The sequence below is a fragment of the Triturus cristatus genome, chromosome 3_2 (assembly GCF_964204655.1).
Source record: "Triturus cristatus chromosome 3_2, aTriCri1.1, whole genome shotgun sequence".
In the NCBI taxonomy this organism is placed as follows: domain Eukaryota; kingdom Metazoa; phylum Chordata; class Amphibia; order Caudata; family Salamandridae; genus Triturus; species Triturus cristatus.
In genome coordinates this window covers 317,336,997-317,353,752 of record NC_140584.1, presented here as the reverse complement: position 1 = coordinate 317,353,752, position 16,756 = coordinate 317,336,997, and the positions used below count along the sequence as shown (strand labels likewise).

General features: G+C 43.0%; 1 protein-coding gene across 1 annotated transcript in view; it reads left to right on the top strand.

Moving 5' to 3' along the window:
* LOC146857264 (uncharacterized) overlaps positions 1 to 14,435 on the top strand; it is a 90,621-nt gene extending 76,186 nt beyond the window's left edge. The window contains exon 4 of the mRNA XM_085647775.1: positions 11,678 to 14,435. Within this exon, the coding sequence (XP_085503901.1) occupies positions 11,678 to 12,813 (1,136 nt within the window). The 3' untranslated portion in view covers positions 12,814 to 14,435. The remainder of the gene's footprint in view (positions 1 to 11,677) is intronic.
* Positions 14,436 to 16,756: the final 2,321 nt, after the last annotated feature.

Sequence of the window (16,756 nt, the reverse complement as noted above, 5' to 3'; positions counted from 1 at the left end):
TACATAAACATGTAGTCAATAATCAAATACAAACATATATTACTATTGGAAGAACAATTAATCACAAATATTCATAGATAATATACCATAGTCTCTATTTAAAAATGCAAGCTAAAAAGTTTATAAAAGGTATTAAAATATAATAAAATTGCGAAGATTACATTGTAGCCCGGGAGCTAATAATCGCCTTTAAATAAGTTGTGACAGCCAGGATAGTTGCCGGTGTTTCCAACATCTGTAATCTAAGAAATGCTACCCTGCAATATCTAATATTCCAACTTTTAAGAATCGGTCTAAGGTATGTCTGCCTGGGTATGGAAAAATATTTACAAAATAAAGTACAGTGCATTGTTGATTGTAGTGACACAACATCACAGGGGTAGACAGATATATGGGATGTCCAAACATTTACCACCGGGAATAAAACCATTCTGAAGAAAGAGCCAAGTCGAAAACGAGCCAAGAGCATACGGCTAAAACTATCTTGTACTGACAGCAAATATTGTTGGAGTCCCGGGCCACTCAAAATCAAGTGGTTTGCCATTAGAATATGTTTCACTCTCTCTTTGGACCATCTTTGGTCTTCGAGGAATTTCAAGCAATGTGCTTTCAGGTCTTTCCTAGAAATATCCTCCAAGCTACTTCGGTCTGTAAAATATGCAGGATACCCAATGGCGTTAGTTATTGTTTTTATATAATTAAGCCACGCCATATCTTTAGCTCTCTCCAATTTAAGGCAGTCCAAGATTACATCTCTGTTAAAGCCTGTCTCATCCATGACCCACACCTATTGCCACAGTAGTAGCGGAGCTATCTTAATGGTATCCGATATATAAGAGAGTCCCAATTCCTGATGGCAACTATAGGTGGCAGAAGAAACAGAGACTCCCAGAAGATAGCGGAAAAACCATTTTCACAGGTTTGTATAATATCCGGTTCTTCAATGACCCATAAACCGGCCCCATACAAACCGGTGGAAACGCATTTGGCCTTATAGACCTCCAAGAGTTCTTGAACAGGTCTTCCTCCTATTTTTTTACCAAAATTAGTAACTGTCCCCACAGCTGTACTGAAATTCAATTTTCTGGCCTTAATAGCTGGTTTCCATGTTCCCTTGTTGTCAAAAGTAATGCCTAAATAACAAAAGGTACCGGTGTTTTCTACCTTCCTGTTGTCAATAAAGATGTTACATGTTGTACCTCTACTTTTACCACAACCCATGGTAAATGTCTTTGTTATGTTCACTCTTAGGCCCCTCTCTTTCATATAAGTAACAAAACTATTAACCGCTCTTTGGAGGCCTAGTTGGGTCCTTGACATAATCACCGCGTCATCAGCGTAGAGTAAAACAGTCGGGTAATCGTTTTGATCTCTAATGAGGCGATGACCCAGGCTATTAATATAAAGTGTAAAAATAAAAGGGGCCAATATGCACCCCTGTCTGACACCCTTTTCAATTGGGAATTTTGCCGAACACTCCCCCGTATTTCCATATCGCACCCTCGCCCCTGCATTCCTGTACATTTCGTTTATGAACAATATTAAAACCCGGTCCACCTTAAGATCTTCTAAGGTGTTCCACAGCATGCCATGGTCCACTCCATCACAGGCTGAGCTCAAATCTACAAAGGTAAGAAAAAGATTCCCCCTCTTTGCCTTAGTATATTTATCTATGATCAAAGCTAAATTCAAGCCCTGCTCCATAGTTCCCATGCCTGAGCGAAAACCATATTGTAGGTTTGTTAAAAATCTTGCCTCACTAGCTCAGGTTTGAAGTCTGTTAAGGATTATTCTACTAGCAATTTTCAATAGGGCATCCAGAAGTGAAATAGGCCGATAGCAACTAGGCTCGTTCCTGTTCCCCTTCTTAAAAATGGGTACCACTATCGCATCAATCCACGTAGGAATACGTTTAAAAGTAGAACTACTGTTTAATACCATTGTTAACAGTGGTGCCCACAGATCAATATTTGATCTGTAGACATCCACAGGTACCCCGTCCGGGCCAGGTGCCTTCCCTGCCGCACTCTCCCTAATTGCCCTTATCGCCTCCTCCAAAGTAAAGTTCAAACCAAGAGGGAAAACACCCTCAACATCAGCTATTCGGCTATCCGATACTGCTCCGGTAGATTTATAAAGATCCCCAAAAAATTCCACCCACCTTTCACCCGGAATAGCCACGTCTATAACATCTACATCTCTATCTTGGTAGAAAGGAGCATTTACAGCTTTCCAAAAACTAGTATTGTCCCTCCTTAGACAAGCCTGATGTAAATTTTCCCAAGCTTCTTTCTTTAACTGGCTTTTACGTTTTTTCCGGGCTAGGTGATAAGCAATCCTCGCCTTTTTAATGCTCACCTTGCATTTTGGTACTACATGCAGGATCCTTTTAAGATGGGTATGGGCTCTAGAACAATCATTATCAAACCAACCTTTTACTTTCGATCTCCCACAATTGATTTCCCTCCTTAGGAGTCTATGAGCTTCCTCTGATATCTTTAGGAAGGCAGAATAGACATCAGCAGCAGCCCTCCCCTGTGTAAGGCATATTTCCCATTTAGGCTGAGTTTTAATAATTAAACTATGCAAAAATGCTTCAGGTTCTACTCTATCCCATTTTAGGGAATAACCATTTTTGGTCACCATTCGCACCCCGTGGTCATAAGGTGCCTGGCGCTTACTTTTTGTGTAGTTTCTCTGAGCAAACAGCTTTAGGCTAATTGGATAGTGATCACTCATGGAGATTTCCTCTGTTGTACACTCCAGGATACTAGAAGCGTATCGCTTGGAAAGTACAACAAAATCAATGGTAGAAGTGTAACCTCTCCCGTTGAAAGTTGGACAAAAGGGTGTAGAATTTGAACAAAGCTCATTGGCAAAACCTAGGTCGAATTGATGTAATATATCATTAAACATCTCCCCGCTTTTGTTGTGCATAAAGTGCGAGGAATTATCCTCTTTGTCTTCCCCTAGGCCGCAAATGCCCTGTTCACTATGCACACAAAGAGAACAATTAAAATCCCCTACCCAAAGTAGGGGCATGTCACCTATCATGGTATCCTCTATCATTTTTAAAATATTACTTAATTCCCTGAAGACAGTCTCTTTGCGGTCTGTTGGAACATTATTATAAAAGTTCACTATAACCACCTCCTTACTCCACTTTAGCGTCACGTTCAAGATCTGAAAAAACTCAGAACAGTGCTTAATCCTAACGTTAGATGCCCCAGCCTCAACTGAAATGTAAATACACAACCCCCCCTTGTTACGACCATAATTAGTAGTAATTGCTGGGGTATGAAATGTACTAAAACCTTGGATATGAATTTCCCTCTCCAACCATGTTTCTTGAAAACATATTATATCATACTTTTCCACAAAAAGTATCCATTCAGGATCATGTACTTTGGCTGCTAAGCCTGCAATATTCCAACTCAAAATGTTACAGGAACTTACTTCCTCCACCTCCCTCTCTATTACTTTTCTCTATGAGGTGATCTTAACTGACCAGTATTAACTATTTTATCGATAGTATGTAGATGGTGATCAGTATAAACATCGTCACACTGACTACTGTCGATCGCCAGCGGTATCCCTTTAGTGACCTGCTGTTACCAATGTTCGATTCCTTAGTACCCCTGCCAGCCTCCCACCCTCTTGGCATCACACAGTTCACATAGGTTTTCTTCCTCTCCTGGATATCAAACTGTCAGTGCTGATCGTCCAACCGTGACAGAGCTTCAAAACGATTTGGATGTAGCCAGTTTGTGGTTATTGATTGTATGTCACAAGAGTCTCTGGTTACTCTCCTCCCAGAGGGGGCATTGTCAGTGATACTCATTACACTATTTGTTCCTATCTTGGCTAATGGGTTAAAGGATCCTAAAGGTAATATAACAATATCTGAATGAACATGGCGGTTATTCCCTGCCCTATACAGGATCTCCCTTATCAATCTAGGGTCACTAAAAGTTAAGACTATGCAATCCCCCTTGAGTTCTTTTCTGCCTATCCCAACCCATGGAACACGTCTGGCCATGTTGAAGTGCTTAAATAGTGGGTCGCACAGGCCGATCCGTTTACCCAGCCAGTGCAACGATTTATTGCGAAGCTCCCTCCATGATTCATGGACAGGGTGCACCAATTCTGGGACATTTGCCGGGTCAGCTACCGGAGGTAAATCAAGGCAGAGCTGTCCTCTCATAAACTGTTCTCGGGTCCTACATGTATCTATGGTACTATCGGTAGATTCCTTCTGTCCCTTAGCACTCTTGCCTTGTTCTCCCTCTCCTCTCAAGCTTTGAGCTGGGAGTATATTATTAGGGTCTCTCGACACACCTACCGTGGTAGTTAAATTTGCGGGAGTATTTATGATACAATCCTGCGGGCCCCCTACATTATTATGTAACGCCTCTGTACACTTTCCTGTAGAACCTCGGGTATTAATTTCAATAGCAGCCACTCTATCAGATAATACTCCCATAGCGTCTGTAAAATAAGTTTGAAGGGGGGCCGTGATATTCTCTAGGCTTTCCATTATCCTTTTCTGACCCTCCAATACCGCCGTGATAGAGTTATTGCCCACATTATGATGCATTTTTGTCATATTATTTTTATGAACCATTTTTTTCTTAGTGTTTTTTCTCTTTTTACCACCCTTGTCAATATGTCCAACATCCAAATCTAGATCGGCTACTTCAGTTGGCTGGCATCCCTCCAAGCGTGTAGATATCTTACTACGCTTTGAGGGGGGGTATGAATCCTCACCCATCCCGCTATGATCACTTAGGGTTATTAGGTCATCCACGGTCATTATACAGCCATTATGCGAGTTCTTACAGATAACCTCCTTTCATTTAACTTTGGGGCCGGTAATATTCCCTTTATCCACAGCAATTGCATCCCCCCCCATTAGTTAATGTTTCTTCCACCATGTGTATTTGTTCTTCAATTTCTCCCATGGCCCCTGTGAGATATGTCAGAAGTGTTTGTTGGCCAGCCCCCTTTTGCTTCAATGTTACGCTACTCCCTTTCCGTTTAGACATTTTGCGGGTTTGAGGGTTGTAAACACAGTACTCACGCTACCAGACCGTTCTTGAGAGCTTCTCCCCATCGTCAGTTCTCAGGGGAGTGCCTGGCCCAGCCTCTTCCGTCCACTGACGGCCAAGGACGGGCCCCCCATTGGCCGCAGAAATATGTCTCATTTGCTATCTGCACGCCACATCAACACACCTACAGACGTGGATTTAGCCCGCTGGTTAGTGATGTAATCTGGCATGTAATCCTGTTCACACCATGCTCTAATTTGTCACTTCTTGTTTACTTTAATATTAGCCCCACATAATTGACAATTTTCTCATGAGCTTAATGCGAGCATTCTTCTTCTGATAATTACCCTATCAGTCGCCTTCACCTGCTGTTTTTATTGCCATTTGCAGTAAAACAACCAACTCTATAACTGCTTTTGCTTTGAAACATGTATGTAAATAATTTTAACTCAGGCACTTTGAATTATCTCCAAGTAACTCTTTCCTATTCACTCCTTGGTCTGATTTTTGTATCTGTTCCCTACCACAATATCGCTGCCTTATATTTCCCCATTCTTTTTGAATCTGTCCTCTTTTTGCTTTCTGTCTATTTAACGCATGCTCACCGCATCCCTCAACCATGAGACTGCTTGGAAACGCGTCCCAGCACTTTCCTGCTGACCGCAATCCTTCAACCAAAGGGTGCCTGGTAAGTCACACAATCTTCACCAATTAGTCTGTATGTTATTATCACTTATTTTACGCAGCTCTCTATATTTCGACATGGATTGCATTATTTCATAATCTGGGGCATCTTCTTCCATACTCTGGCCAACCAGACTCTGCATGCTTGGCGTCTGCCCCATGTACCGGTGATTGTTGCCAAATCTCTTTACAAACGGTAAGTATCCCGTCCCTTGCTTATCTCGCCTGTACCCACTGCCAGCGCAAGTCTGTGTTTGCCCTTGACCATTCGTTATATTTCCCTTTAGCTTCGCAGCCCCACCTTCTCGTCTCTCTCTCAATGTCCAATTGTAATCTATTTGGACACTTTATTTTGCCATCACGTGCATCCCTTGTGATCTCTTTCTTCCTTATAATTATTCTTTCTAGGCCAATGCAAGCTCACCTTGACAATTAACTCTTTTGAGAATGTATAGTACTGTTGCGACAGGAACTGGGCTCTCGTCCCCTTTAGGAGCTGCAGTACCCCAATCGGTACTAATGTATAGGTCAGTGGGTTTATCAATTTTGATCTTAAACTCTGATCCCATGTACAGAACAATCACCTTGTCATTTTGGGTTTGGCTTACCCAGTTTTTCACTTTACCTCTCACATGCGTTACCTCACAGTCATTAATCAATTTCTAACTCTTCTCTTTTTTTGACCGTATATCTCTCTCTCTTCTCTCTCCACCTCTCTCTCTCCTTTCTATTTTTATTTACCTTACTGGCATTTGTTGTGTCTCAGGCATATTCATTTAAGTCCTAATGATGGTCCCCATATTGTACAGAGGGATCAAAACGTCGTCGACAAATAGTACAATGACTACTACAAATGTTTTTAAATTATGATAGCATCGGTACTCTACACTGACCTGTGACCTAAGCTGATTAATATTTCTACAGTCACTAGGAAATGTCTGAGCTTTGAATCTTTTGTTTCTTGTTTTTCATGTTCCCCACTCTTATTTTTCTGAGTGTGTTATATGATTGATTAAATACATGTACATATCCATTTGGATTTACTGACATAGAATTCATTATTCTTCTGTGGTTTATGCTTAGTGATATTCCACAGTAAGGGACCCCTTGTTCCTTTATAAATACTTGTACCTATGTTCCCTAATATAACTTTGGGTTCCTTTGTATATTAAAACATGCAGCCTGTCTTGGGGCACATGACTGGGTGTAGCTGACAGACTTTGTGAATTCCTCCCAGACAGTCACACAATAGTAGGATTAGGTGTGCCTCAATGGTCCATCTGTTGGCAGGATGGGGAAGGGTGGAGATGAGCAAAGCCAAACTTACAACGAAACAGTCTGTACTCTGCCTTCACACAAACGGCCCAAGGACGCCATATTGTCACTGCAGCCAGCTTTGAGCCTTGGTAGAGGAGTCAGGAAATTCCAGGCACTTAAAAGAATCTTTCCAGAAGCATCTGCTATCTTCCAGAAGAAGGGCACCAGTGTATTAAATAGGGCCTTCAGACTTAATCTTCAGTACACTTCTGAGCCTGAGGATACTCTGCCAGAAAGAAGGACTACTGTGCTGCTGTAGGGACTACCACTCTGCTGGACTCCTGGCCTGCTGCTTCCCTGCTGAATTGATGCCTTTATTCCCTGCTCCCTCCTTACCTGGGGAAGGAGAACTGGACCTGCAACTTCATCTTGAACCCAGGGCTACTAGAGTGACTCCAATGGCTAGTCTGCTGGCCTCCTGATCTTAGCCTTGGACATAAAAGGCTCCTCAACATCCGGCACCAATACCTGGACCCAGTTAAATTGAGTTTCTCACCCCTGAGAGGTGCCCCTCAAGTTCTCAGAGAGCTGTAATCAAGCTCTTGCGCTTTTCCTGAGTGCGAAGAGACCTGCTCACACTGCAATTCAGCCTGACCTATCGCACTGCAGCATCAACCACTCACTGGGACTGCCAACATGAAACTGCAGAAAATACCATCCCGCAACACCTGGCCTGCTCTTCACAGTTCCTTGGCAGCCTCCCGCATTATTCTCCATGCTCCTCACGGCCCCCTCCACCACAAACAGGACTCTTGGTGTGGATCAGGGAAGGTAAAACTTCAACAGGTCTAACCTGGTGATTGTAGCTTACCTGCACTCTATTGCGGTCAGACTGAACTTTTGAAGTTGACCCTGTCTAGTGTGACCAGAGAACCATAGTTGGTGCTTTGTGCTTTTTGATGCTATTTTCACTAAAATCTTTTATAATTCATAACTCTGGTTCTACTGATTAGATTTTTGTCGTTTTGGTGTCAAATAGTTCATTAAAATTTAATGTGTTTTTTAAATTAGCTTAGGATTTTTCTTGCATTGTTTTTTCACTTTGTTACTATGTGTGTGCTGCATAAATACTTTACACATTGCCTCTAAATTATGATAACTGTTTTTTATGCAGAGTTTAATTTTAGTGACTTATTGTGGTTTACCCTGAAATGGATTGTGGCTGTTGCTTGACCTAGGCTCACACCCCAGTCAGTCAACAACCCAATTTCTCAGAATATTTGATTAGCTGCGTAGATGGCAATGCCCTATGTCTGCTTAGGTCTGAAGGTTTTGGGATTTCGCTGGCCCTGGGCCACATGTACTAAGATTTAATTCACAAAAAGTGGTCACAGATTGCGCACTGACTCTTTGTGAATCAATTCGATTTTTGTGAACCTAACTATAGGTCGGTAGGCAATTTGACCCACCTCATCCAGGTTCATGAGGTAATTTGTAAATTGCAACTCACTCGTATTGGATGTCAACAAATGGATGGTGGCCTGCTGGTGTCAGCAGACTACCATGTTTATGATCACATTTAAATAAAGCACACTTTTTTGTATTGCAGCCATTTCCTTAAAAGAAATACTGCTGTATTATTCGAAAAACAACAACAAAAACGTTTTGTAAAATTTTTGTTTAAGAGTTTACAGTGGTCCCAAACAAACTTTTTATTTATATTCACAAAGTAGTAGAAGGGGTCCCAGAAGAGCGTTTTTCCCTTTACAACTGGGTTTATTCCTCTTTTGAGGAATCAGTAACCTAACAATAGTTTGCAACCAAAATTGAGGTCACAATCCATTGATAGATACTATTGTGAATCGGTATTTGGAAGTGACACCCTTAACATGCCCTTCCAAATTGCGACTCGTAAAGGATTTTAAACCCTTTTTGTGATTCAGTGACCAGTTTCCTAATGTCTAAATGTATTTAGTATGTTTAAAAAAGTAATGTAAGGCTGAAAACTCTCTGATCTAGTGAACAGCAGGCTTTGTGACCTCCAAATGGCTTTGTACATTTGGTCCCCCGTCTGAAGAACATGGCGCTCCATAAAAGGAAGAGCCGGAGGCTTCCAAGGAGACTTTGCCTTACACTTCCAAGGTCCTTCCTGCATAGGGTCCCACTACCAAGCAGGAGCGGCCCATGCACTAACAACTTACCCATTCAAATTCTACCTGTAACTGGATAATTAGTAGACTCCTCCCTTGTTACTGCTGCAGCAATTACTTGCTACTGACTCATAGTTTGTGTTTCTTAGCTTATACATATATAGTATGAACTTCTCTGTGTTGATTGTTTTTTCAATGTATAATGTTCTTTATGTGAAGTACTCCACTATGTATGTAGTAAGGCCCAGGCTATTTAAATATGTAAGAATAATAAATATAGTCATAAAACTGTTGGAGGTACAGTATCTTGGTTTCCAGGAGGAAAATGTCAAGTGTGCAGTCATGTGAGGTCACCATGCAAGGCCACCAAATCTATGGGTGTATTTGTGCAGTGGGCAGACCCGTAGCTGGAAAAACTGTGATAATTCACAAAAATAAACTAGTTTCCCAACACATGCCATGTGAAAGCTCTATATTAATATCTATTTGTTGTTTTTCATTAGTTCACCCACTAGCATAGTTTGTTACTGTTAGACCTGTCAGCCCTTTGGGTGGTCCCTCCTCATCATTATTTATTTTGTCCCACTTTTGCCACAAACCCTGTTATAATTTTTCCTTTTTGGGAACCACCAGACTTTTTAGTGTTGATGCAGGGTCAGGGAGCCATTTTCCCTACCCCTGGAACTTCTGTCTGAGGGCCTGAGACACAAAATGGTGGCCACCTATTGTCACCTGTGACATCACCAGAACCTCCTGGAACATTCTAGAACCCTGTGACAGTGGGAGGCAGTTTAGAATGTTGGGAGGCCATCTCAGAGTGGCAGTTGGCACTTGACTGGAGAGGAGAGAGGACAGAGACTCAGAAGGAGGAAGGAGTGAGGCAGCAGGGGTGGAAGCCAGTGCTTGGAGTGGGGTCCAGAAACCCACCCTTGGTGCTAGTCCCTACTGACCAAGCCCAGCCTAGAGCCCTGTGTGGGACCAAGACAAGAAAAACCATCTTAAGGACCTAAATATTGTGAAAAGGCCTTAAAGAAGAAGACTAGCAAGTTCCTGACCTGTACAGCAGTGTCCTCCTGGAGTCCTGACGTCGAGAAGCCTGGAGACCTGAAGCCCGAGGTGGAGAAGCGGCGCTGACAGAAAGCAGACGTCGTACCCGGAGCCGCCAGAGGTCGAGAGAGGGCGCCGACGGAGGTCGGGGAGAGTCACCGGAGGTCGAGTAGGAAGTCACCTGAGGTCGAGGTGAGGCGTCGACGGGGGAGTGAAGTCCGCCCTCCGGAGTCGCCGGAAACCAAGGTGAAGCGCGCAGGAGGTCGGGAGTGGAGGTCGCACTCCGGAGTCGCCTGAGGTCGAGGTGAAGCGCGCAGGAGGTCGGGAGTGGAGATCGCACTCCGGAGTCGCCGGAACCCGAGGTGGAGCCGACGGAGGTCGGGAGTGGAGGTCGCACTCCGGAGACGCCCGGAAGCGGGGAGACCGTGACCCTGTGATGCCGGAACACGACATCGAGCCAAGGCCGCCCAGCGACATTGATCCGGAGCCGCCTCACAGCATCGACCCGGCGTCAGGTAAAGCAGATCGACGCGACATCGAACCGAGGCCGCCCAGCGACATCGAACCGGAACCGCCAGACGGCATCGACACGGCGTCAAGTGGAACAGATCGACGCGACATCTAACCGGAGCCGTCCAGCGACGTCGACCCGGCGCCGAGCGGAGCCGATCATCGTGAAAAGGACAGTAAGTGGTAGAAAGGGCATCTGAAGCCCTGTGGAGCCCTAAAAGACCATTCTAGGGGCTAGAGGGGTGTTAGAACCAGCCTGGGAGTGCCAGGGGTGAACTGAGACTGGTGCAGTGACCTCTGTGAGGGGTTGTGTATTTTGGGAGAGCCAGATCCTTAGGTTACCCTTATTCTACCTCAGTTCAGGCCCAGCCTTGACCAATCTAGGTGGGACACCCCCCATGTCATCCAAATGACCACAAGCTGTACTTGGGCATAGTAAAACCAAACTACCTCATAAATGTGATCTGATTTGCAATTGTTATTGATTGCTTATATTATTTATTGAAGGTGTTTTAATTATTGTCTGACTGTATTTATTCCTGCGTGGTATTTATTGTCTGACAGTATTTATTTGCCCTCTGTATTTATTGCACCCTTATTTATTCCTTGCTTATTTATGACTTGATCCTATTTATTGAAACCCCACTGTGGTATTATTTATTTGACCTGCTATTTTCAAGAAAAGTCTTATGGTATTGTACGTATGTTTTGAAACCTGCAACTAAGAGAAAATAAGATAAAGACAAACTTCTTTCTTTCATAATATTTTTACGGTGTAGTGTCGTTTTTGGAATGGATGAACGCATGGTTATTGTGAGGGTGTGACGTACGCTTAACACGGTGCCTGACCCCCGACCACTCGAGCCAAGCTACCAGTGTGCTGGGAACCTGGTGACTGCTAACCCGGTTGCCCGGTTTCCAACAGTTACCAAATAAATAATTAGCATGTGTGTATGACTAATGTTTTCTGTTTCTTTTTAGATCCTAGCACTACACCACAAACTCTATTACCAACTCTTACAACAACCACAACAACCACCACTGTGACAACAACAACACCGACACCCAGGCCATCTACACTAAGTCAATCATCACCATTCCCTTCACCACCTACACCATCAACACCAAGGCAATCAACACCTGGGTTTTCAACAACAAAGGCCTCAACCGCCAAACCATCAACACCAGTATCTTCAACAACAAAGCCATCAACCCCTAAACAATCAACACCCAAGCCTTCAACACCAGTGTCTTCGACAATAAAGCCATCAACCCCCAAACCATCAACACCCAAGCCTTCAACACCCAGCTCTTCAACAACAAAGCCATCAACACCAGTATCTTCGACAACAAAGCCATCAACCCCTAAACAATCAACACCCAAGCCTTCAACACCAGTGTCTTCGACAATAAAGCCATCCACCCCCAAACCATCAACACCCAAGCCTTCAACACCCAGCTCTTCAACAACAAAGCCATCAACATCCAGGCCATCAACACCTAAACTTTCAACGCTTGGGTCTTCACCAACAAAACCATCAACCTCTAGGCCATCAACTCCCACGATCTCACTACCTTGGATTACTTTATCAAAGCCATCAACTCCAAGGCCATCAACACCAAAGCCTTCAACACCTGGGCAAACGATACCAGGGCCTACTGTTACAATAATCCAAACTCTAACTGAAAACAAAATTAAAGCCACAACCGACACCACAAACGTCAATGGGATGATAAAAATCAGAACAATTATAAAGGAAACCACCAAAACGACAACTACTCTTATAGAAATCACCAGGCAAACAACAAAGAAAACAACTGTGTTTTCCAGTTCGTATTTCTTAACAACTCTTCCCATTGATACATCTGTGAATGCAAACAACCAAAATAAAACAGAATATACACTTCAGGTGAATGAAACACCAACCACTGACATAGAGCAATGGCTGACATATTGCCCGTTAGTCCAGGAGCCAGTCTTAACCACTACAACAACAGATAAAGACACACTTCGACTACTCGGTAGAACAATCACTTTAACCACAACCACTACAGTCAGAAACCAAACTACTGTTCAAGTAGACAATCCAGAGCTTCAAAACTGTCTTTTAAATTAATGAGGCACTTAGATTATCTGATCCTGCAGCTACTCTGACCTCTGGCTTCAACATTTAACACCATACCAAAGAGTATGCACAACACCCCTAGGAGTGTTACATGGCATGCCTGCTGTCTCAATCAAACAGAGAGTCCCATAAAATACCCGTTGCTTCAGACACCTGTAGAGTCCTATGAAAGTAATTTTGGCCACACTCCAAAGTCATAAGACTTGCCCATTGTCTCAGTCGTGAGTATAGCAGCCTGGCATACACATTGTCTGAGACACCTTGAAAAGCATATCAGTCTGATGAAATGCCCATTGTCTAGATCATATGGATAGTCACATGAAATACTCTTCCCCGGTATATCTTGAGTCTTATAAAATTCCTCTTGTCCTCAACACTTGCAGATTCACATAATATGGCCCTAATCTGCAACACATGTACAGTTTCATGAAATCCCCACTGTTTGAGACACTTCGTGAATTCCGTGATTTGCACAATATATGAGACCCACGAAGAGCAACAGGAAACACCCATTGTCAGAGATGGCTGAGAGTCCCATGAAAAGTCACTTGTCTGAAACTCTTGTATAATCCTAATTAATTGTATTTCCTACAAAACTTGCAAAGCCACATGTCACTTGCCCTTTATCTTTAACCCATATAAAGTGTCACATAATATTCATTGCACAAGATCCCTGGCAAGCCCTATAAAATTTTGATTGTTGTGGACACCTGTAGATTCACATGAAATATATTTTGTCTGAGACACCTAAAATGTCGAATAAAATGCTTATTGTCTCAGACACCTGGAGAGTCACATGAAATGCTCATTCTATCAGACACCTGGAGAGTGACATAAAAGGCTCATTGTCTCAGACACCTGGAGAGTGACATGAAAGGCTCATTGTTTCAGACACCTGGAGAGTCAGAAGAAATGCTCATTCTATCAGTCACCTGTAGAGTCACATGAAATACCTATTGTTTGAGACAGTTAAAATGTCAAATGAAAGGCTCATTGTCTCAGAAACCTGAAGAATCACATGAAATACATGTTCTCTGGATACCTGAAATGTCACATGAAACGCTTATTGCCTCAGAAATCTGGATTCACCTGAAATGCGCATTGTCTAAGACACCTGGAGAGCAAATCGAAATTCCTATTGTCTAGAAACCTGGACTCTCACCTGGAAATGACTATTGTTTCAGACACCTGAAGAATCACTCACAATGGCCATTATCATAGACACCTGTAGAGCACCATGAAATACCTATTGTTGGAGATACCTGGAGAGTCACATCAAATACACTTTCTTTGTGACACCTGAGAAGTACATTAAATGACAATTGTCTATGACACTTCAAGAGCCACTTGAAATGGTCATTGTCTGAGACATCCGTAAAGTCACGTGGGACTCAAGGTTTTAGACTCTCAGGTGACATAATCTGTGGTTGACAGTTGATCCTAGCCACACATGCATCGACAAGAGTCCTACTTGTCCCACCTCACATTTTGGGAGTGGATGGCTGACCTCTATTTTCTTGCCTGTCTATTAACTGTCTGTTTGTTTCTGTGATCGGTGGTGGTTGGTATTGGAGGTAACCATGGTTAAAGGTTGTTAAAATGTTTAAATGATTTATTATCAAGCAAATAGTAATCTTTCCTGTTCTCCATACTCTAGAAAATTAAATAACTTCTTAAATTGTGCATTTAAAGTCCTTTGTTTATATGTATCTGTTATGTTTTTCGATGCAGACAGGCATACAAGCACACAACACATACATTTGGAGATGTGGCGGAAACATGTACATATACAAAGTCATAAATATGTATACTGGCAGCGCATGAAAATGGACTCTTAAACACACTGTGACGTGCATACAGTGGAATAAACGTACACAGTCATACTGCTTAACATATTGATGCAGTGAGACACAGCCAGGTGTGCACACGGAGACAGACACACCAGATTTGACCAGGTAGGAGACACCTAGCTATGGACTCGCAGATTGACACACACAGATGTTTACAGGAAGGCTTGCGGAGGAGCACGCAGAAATAGAGCCTGATTCATAAAAGTAATCTGAGACAAAATCTGACCAAAACTTGAGTTTAACTGAGACAAAATCCTAACTTATCTACTCCTAAATGCCCTTTGTGAATACTGAAAGTCGTAAAGTTAGGATTTTTCTCAGTTTAGGAGTAGTAAATTTAGGAATCCTAACTTTGCTACTCCTAAATGCCCTTTGTGAATACTGAAAGTCGTAAAGTTAGGATTTTTCTCAGTTTAGGAGTAGTAAATTTAGGAATCCTAACTTTGCTACTCCTAAATGCCCTTTGTGAATACTGAAAGTCGTAAAGTTAGGAGTTTGTCTCAGATTACTTTTATGAACCAGGCCCATAGTATTTAAATTAAGCTGCTGTTTCCATCACCCAAGGACCATGGTTTCATGATCTACAAGTAGAGGACACCAGCCTCAGGGATCTTTGAGGTAATACCATTCAAAGAGCATGGAGACCTCATTGATGGGAGCTGTGCTCGGTTTGGAAGGAATATCTTCAACCGCTAAATGTTTGTGGACTCTGAACTTTAGAGCATCCTGGTTGGAGTTAACATGTTCTTGGCTTGAGGTGGGGTCTCAGAGTGAAGAAAACATCAGAGAACAGGGGAGAGTTTGTAGCTCCTTTGGTACTCACTACCCTCTGGCCCACCACCATGAGCATGCACAGCACACAAACGCTAAAGATTCCTACCAAACAGGAGCATTTAAGTCAAGAAACCCTGGAGGTAGATTTCCAATGTTCAGATTTCAGGCCATATTTACAGTTTAGTGGTAAGGATATGCCGTCATGAACATGTGGGATATCCAGTCTGCTATACCACAAGTGCAAAAGACTATTATGCACTTGTAATATGGTTGATTTGATATTTGCCACGTTTGTGACAGAGCATGCCATTCACAAACTCTAAATAAGCCCCACATGTGGTGCAGGCATGGACATCATTTCGGGGTCGCTGATGCCCCTTGTGACCCCTGGCACTGCCTTTGCGACCCCTAGCTTCAGCAGTGGCAAAATCAGTGGCAGGAACAGAAGCAGCTTGTCCTTATGGTCGCCGGTGGGGGCTAGTCTCACCTCGTTTATGTCAATTTTTTATTAACCTCTTCAGTGCCCATGACGAGATAGTCTCGTCATGGAGCATGGTTGATCTGTGCCCATGACGAGACTATCTCGTCATGAACCCCACCCACTAGTGCAACGCCCGGCACAGGAGGGGGAAAGGGCGTCGCACTGAAGGGGTTAAACTATTAGTAGTATTGTTCACTATTAGTTTAATAGAAAATGGAGTACAAATAGCTGGAATATGACTCCCTGGCAGCTATGGTAAGTAAAGAAATGCTTTTAAATGTTTGTATGTTGTGTGCGTGATTGCACTTTTGAGTGTGCTTATGTAAGAGTGTGTATGTGAATTTGTGTGCATGTGTAGGCAGAGTGTGTGTGTATGTGTGAGTGTGTGTGTATGTGTGAGTGCATGTGTATGAATAAGCAGATATATGTGTGAGTGAAAGTGAAGGTCAAGGGGCATGTGAAGTCACTTCCGCTACCCCAGGCATTTTGTTGAATTGATATCCATGGTGCAGGCTATACACATTGGCGTGTGGCCTGTCAGGCAAGGCACACACCGTAGTGTTTTAGGACTATATCCTGGTGCGGTGTGCTAAGTCAGAGTCCAGGAGATCGCAGTAGAGTGTACTTTAGAGCAATGAAAATCCCTGTTTGGCCTTAAATATTGCAAAATGACTGAATATATGAATCATGATTATTTTCAGGAAATATTTACTCTTGGAGTTTAGAGTGATAGGCAATTCACTGCAGGTAACATACCATCTGTCAAATAGCAAATTTTATATTTAACACCCTGCACCAGAACCACCATGGACAGCATGCCCTAGCTATC